Source organism: Leptosomus discolor, chromosome 4 (genome assembly GCF_034619465.1).
Source record: "Leptosomus discolor isolate bLepDis1 chromosome 4, bLepDis1.hap2, whole genome shotgun sequence".
NCBI lineage: Eukaryota > Metazoa > Chordata > Aves > Leptosomiformes > Leptosomidae > Leptosomus > Leptosomus discolor.
Window position 1 is genome coordinate 74,010,248 of NC_141394.1, and position 6,000 is coordinate 74,016,247.

Sequence of the window (6,000 nt, forward strand, 5' to 3'; positions counted from 1 at the left end):
GGTTGGGGCTCAGTCTTGTACCGAGTTTAGCCACCTAAAGAAAAAAAAACCTAAGCTGGCAGTCCAAGGCTGAGATCCCTCCTACCAAGCTACCCCTTGGAAGAATTGTTTTTGTAATTGGATGGTGCTGACAGGGTTTTCATTAAGTGATATTGGAAGTGTACAATTTACAGGCAAGTAAAAAATGTTTTCTAGACACGGTGGTAACATGCTCTTTATAAAGTGATTTGAATTTTCCTTTTGAAAGGACCGTGTGTTTTTTCTTTTTTTCCTCTTCAAATATTATTCACTTTAATGTTTCATCTTAAAAATTACTTAAGTATTTATGTCATGTTTGACACTCCTTATAATTATTAACTGAATTTAAGTACTGTCTCTGCAAGGATATGTACAGACCCAGAATTCTAATGTATATCCTGTTGCTTGAATAATAGTTGTGCTCAAGTGTTGGCCGCCTTGCTGTAGTAGGCACCCAACTGTAGATATTAATATATTAAAATATCCTTCTAAAGTCTGCAGCAAAGCTTGCACGTTTGTAGCACTGGGCATGCCTGCGCAACATTCTCCAGAGACTTGCTCAGTTTACCTTGGGTTTCCATCCAGCTGGCCAGCAGCTCTCTCCAGTTGAAGGCACAATGCTTGAGCTAATGCAGCCAGTCTTGCTGAGTGTACAGTGTAGCATTAATAAAGCTACTCGGCCTTCTGAGCAGTGCTCACTTGTGTCCGTCTGTCCAAAGAGCTTGGAGCTGAGTCAAAGCTATCACAGGACTGTCTACGGAACACTCACTTAGATGTACCTACAGTCAGAAGATTATCATATATCATTGTCAGATCAAATAACATCGGAGGACAAATCTGTAACTGTTGTTCAACATATGTAGTATTAGAATGTGTGATGAAGCAAGGAATAAAAAGTAAAATACTCAGATTTCCTAAATTTTATAAAAAATTTCATCCTAGACTACAATTTTTTAACTTCAGGATTTCAGCGATAATACTTTAAGACTGTAAAACTTTCTAAATTATGCTAAAACATTTTATCACAGTGTACTAAACTGCATTTAACATATATTTTTTATAATTTATCAGTCTAATTAATTTAAGCAGTTTGCGTTTTGCTTATAGTAGCAGCAACTGATAGCAGAAGACTTCTTCTGATGCATTGCAATAGAGAGGAACATAAATTTCCAACTTTACCTTACTACAACTGGATTTCTCACAGTTCTTTCATAGCGTTTTTTCTCTTTTTGAAAATTTCCCAGTTCAATAGTCTTTACAAATGTACAGCATCATATTCTTCAGTTATAATTCAGCTCTTCCTAACCACATAGAGCAAACGATTTATTTTAATTTTTACTATTTATTTATAATTGTGGCAAAATCAACCAGTGTGGTATAATTTATTTTAAAATATTTAAAATAGCATATATCTAAACATTATCTTTCAGAAAAAAATTATTTTGAGAATGCCTTTGTATTTTATTACTTTACATTGTTTCAAGAAGAATACATATAGAACATACGTATTGTGATGGACTAAATACTCAATTATACAATTTTATTCTCACAATCACTAAGGAGATATTTACCTGACCTTTGCTGAAACATCCTTTCTTACTTTTTATATCAATGTGTCCCTTTTTGTGTTGTTTTGAATCAGTTTGACATGTCATTTCAACAGGAAAACAAGATAGGTATTTGAAGCTAAATTCACAATTAGACGTAGCCACCTCAATAACCAACTGTGGATCTGCACTTGATATAGTTAGTGAGTAAAACAGAGTCTCAGTATGGGATCAGGGGTGGCAGTTTGCCATAGAAGACCATGAAGAAAGAAGAGGTGTTAAGTTTACCTCCTGCATCTCTTAGATATTCTCTCTTAGCCAAAAGGGTCAACCATGTCCTAGGGTGAATCAAGCACATCATAGCTAGCTGGTCGAGGGAGGTGATTGTCCCACTTGGCACTGCGCTGGTGCAGCCCGACCTTGAGTACTGAGTGCAGTTCTGGGTGCCTCAGTAGAAGGAGGATGTCAAACTGTAAGACTGTGTCCAGAGGAGAGCGACCAAGTTGGTGAAAAGTCTTGAAGGCAAGACTTCCAAGGAGTGGCTGAGGTCACTTGTCTTGTTCAGCTTGGGGAAGAGAAGGCTAAGGGGTGACCTCATCACAGTCTACAACTTCCTTGGGGGGCAGCAGCAGGGGAGATGCTCATCTCCTCTCTCTGGTGACCAGAGATAGGACATGAGGAAATGGAACGGAGCTGTGTCAGGGGAAGTTCAGATTGGACATTAGGAAAAGGCACATCACTGAGAGGGTGGTCAGTCACTGGAACAGGCTCCCCTGGGAACTGGTCATGACACCAAGCTTGTTAGAGTTCAAGGAGCATCTGGATGATGCTTTTAGTCATATGGTTTATTTTTGGTGAGGAGCAGGGAGTTGGACTTGATGGGTCCCTTCCAACCTGAGATATTCTGTGGTTCTATGATTATCTCCCAGCAGACTACCCTTACCATTTGCCTACCTGATTGATTGTTCTTTATCACTACTCTGGAAGCTGAACGGTTCGAAAGAAGGAATTCAAAGTTCAGTGAGTTAGGGGGTGTGAAAAGGAAGATGTCTACAGTCTAGTACATTTAGGGTATCCGATGGGACAGGGAGAATTATGGCTTCCAATCCTTACTTAGATGATTATTTCTGTATTTTATCTGATAAATCTTTATGTAAAATGTATTAAACCCCTGTTGCATGGTGCGTAACAGACTGCTCCACCTAACTGCAGGCCTGGAGAATCGTTCTGCCTCTTGATAGCCAGAAATGTGTAATCTGTTATGTAACATGACACTGGTTTATGCCCCACTGCTCTTAACAGTGTAATGTAATGAATATATATGGAAATACAAAAAAGCATAAAATTAAGTTTCCAAATGGAAATGAAGCACTGAAACAATGTTCTAACCTTTTGTGACATTAAATTTTAATTGATTTATAGGTAAATTTTAATTCCAATTTAGAGTTAGATTATTTCAGACATTTTTTATAAACAGCAATTTTTCAACTCATGGCCATGACAAACAAATTTATCTTTAATTAATACATAATTTCATATTATTATTTTCTGGTTTTAATTAACATGTAATTATTTTGTTTGTTATTTATTAATCTTATGATCTGTTTCACATATTACATGAATTGAATCTGCTAGTTTTGCAAATTCTAATAACTCAGAATCTTCAGATGTTTTTTGTTCCTATGCCATAGTTCCAAGAAGAACATTGTCTTTTTGCATGCTTTAAATTAAAAGCAGATCACTTTCTTTCATAGGATCTGCAGCTGATCTTTGTAAAAAGGCTATGGTGGAGATTTTTACCTCTGTTGTCATTTCTCCAACTTTAACAGCCAGGTTAGTAATGAATGACTGCAAAACTCTTCAATTTTAAAACAAAATTAGTTGAAATGAATGTGTTTCTGGCATTTTAAGCAGCTGTAGAAATATGGTGTATGCCTCTGAATCTTTTAATAAGCAAGGACTTGTGGGATGTTTTTATGCATTCAAAATTATATCTTTGTGCTTAAATGGTTGGATCTGTAAATCCATCCCAAGGTGATGAAGTGCCCTGGGGCCATTTAAACTCAAGTCAGATCTAGTACAGTGGTAGTTCTGCATCTTTGAAATCAAGCCCACTGATCATATCCTTCCTGTATTTTGAGTGTATTGTACAATGGGAATTGAACATTCAATGGGCTGGGAAAAAAACAGGAATCAGGAAACCGGTGCTCAAGCAAAAGAAGTGAACATTTTTTATTTGTGTGCAGACGGCTTTCCTTTGGTAAAGAAAAGCTAGGTCATCATGATTCTCTTCTGCTGTGAATGCTGATAGTTGGGTAGGAGATCACAGAATGTCCTCAAGATTTTTACTCCACTAGCAGAAATAATGAAGTCTACTTTTCATCTAATAAAGGATGGAGGAGATGGTGCAGAGAGTAGTAAGCATTATTATTGCTGCAATAGAAAGATACTTTGACGGCAGACATGCAGAAAAAAACACAAACAAATGAATTCTTATCTTTTGTAATGCTGTAGTAAACAATCCAGTAGAAAATGAATTTTTGTAGTAGAAGTTCAGATAAAAGCAGAGATAGCAAGTAGTGCAGAACATCAGTGTTCTGTTGTCATCCAGAAGAGGAAATCATAAAGACTTACTTGTAGCAGTCATCTATTAAGGACAACAGTGGGGGGTTAGGTCAGTACAAAGTAACAGGGTTTAGCCTTCCAAACATACTTTGCAATTATGTGTAATATCTAACCCTATACATGCTCTCAGTGGGTTTGTGTGTACATCATTTACACACAGCAGTGTTGTCTTACTTGATCAATGTTTCAAATGTAATTTTTAATTGCAAATATAAATTGCATGTGTTGAATTCAAAGGTAGAGTCACTCCTACGCCAAAAAGAAAAGTTGTTCTGAGTAACACTCTTAAGTTTTCTTGCAACTTTTTGAGCAAGATACCATTGAAGTATTATGCAAAAAAAAAAAAAGAAAAAAAATTAAGTGGCCCACTAGTACGAATCTGCAATGGGAAATGTTTCTTTGTTGAAGATACTGCATGCATTCAGACAATGATACATTTATATTAAATGTTGGATGATGTACTGTAATATATTGCATTGTATGTTTTGGGGCAGCTTCTCTGTGCTGATTATAATCCTTTCTGCTACCTGGGTTGTACAAAGAGACCAGAATCTGGCAGCTGTGGCCTGGTTGAAAATTTCTGTAGCAGGCATAACTTTGAGTTAGCTTAGTGATAGAGCAGCTACCTTCTGGGTCAAGGAGCCAACAGTCTTTAATGGAGGAGGGAAACGGAGGTGGTGAAAGGGCAAAGGATATACTCCCTTCAGCAGTTCCTACTTAGCATACAAATCTTTAGGTTCAATAACTAGCTGTTTGTTGTAATTCTGAGAAAGCCAAAGTTTTTTGCGACTGATGGTGTGTCTGATAAAGCTTGTGAATGTTTTCTTTTCCCAACAGAAAATTTTACTTGGCTTGTCCTTTCTCAAACCTATTTTTTTTTAAAGAAGTAGTGTCACCAAATGGCTAAGGAGGTAACACACATAGGGAAGTGTTGAAGTTTTACATCTTGACTTTCCTTGTTTTGTGAAAGCCTAGGGGAATGACTACTACAGCAAACATCAGAAAAGTATCACTGCCTATCCTTATTCCTATCATAAGTGTCACAGCTGGGAAAGACCAAGACTGAAAAGACATCTAAAAGAGACTGTTTTAAACTGAAATTTTGAACTCCTGCCAGCCGTTAACAACTGGATGGCTTTGCTAAAGGAGAGCCTTTTAATGGTCGCTAATGGCTCCTTGCTGTAATATTTACAGCAAGATACTTACAAGCCAGGCTTATCAGAAAAAGACAACGAATGCCTTTATAAATTCTGTGAATGCTCGCCTGGTTGGACGGTGGCATTTGAAAGCATCACTGTGATCTTGCCAAAAGAGTACAGGACTGGAACTTGAAAATTTGTGTTTCCACTTGTCTGCCAGGTGACATTCGGTTAGTTATTTTTTCAGTGGTCTGTTTCTTGATTTTCTTATCAGCCAAGTCAGGATAATGATCCTAACATCCTTTGTAAAGTGCTTTGAAAAATATTGTTAAAAGGAAGTGTATACATAATTGGTGCTGTTGTTGTAACAGTAGGAATGCACGGTAGCTCTTCCAAAATGAGAAATATAATCAATCTCCTATTATCATCACATCAGATCATATTCATTCCAAAGATAGCACACTACTACCTTTGATTCTATCTTCACCCCCTTGTAAGTATTTTTTTCCCCTATTAGAACTTCTAATTTTGGAAACAGGGTTTTCACTTTGAACAGCATATCAAAGAGAAATATCTTTTATATATGCTTTAGAAGTGATTATGACCCCCACATTTACACTGGGAGACAGTATCCTATTAGACATAGCCAAATAATGGGTAACACTCAACGT

At 36.9% G+C, this 6,000-nt stretch overlaps 1 protein-coding gene across 1 annotated transcript in view; it reads left to right on the forward strand.

The window, feature by feature from the left end:
- The window catches only part of POLN (DNA polymerase nu), an 82,584-nt gene extending 79,149 nt beyond the window's left edge, over nt 1-3,435 (forward strand). Inside the window, exon 21 of the mRNA XM_086464833.1 lies at nt 3,320-3,435. Within this exon, the coding sequence (XP_086320959.1) occupies nt 3,320-3,435 (116 nt within the window). The remainder of the gene's footprint in view (nt 1-3,319) is intronic.
- The last annotated feature ends 2,565 nt before the right edge of the window (nt 3,436-6,000 follow it).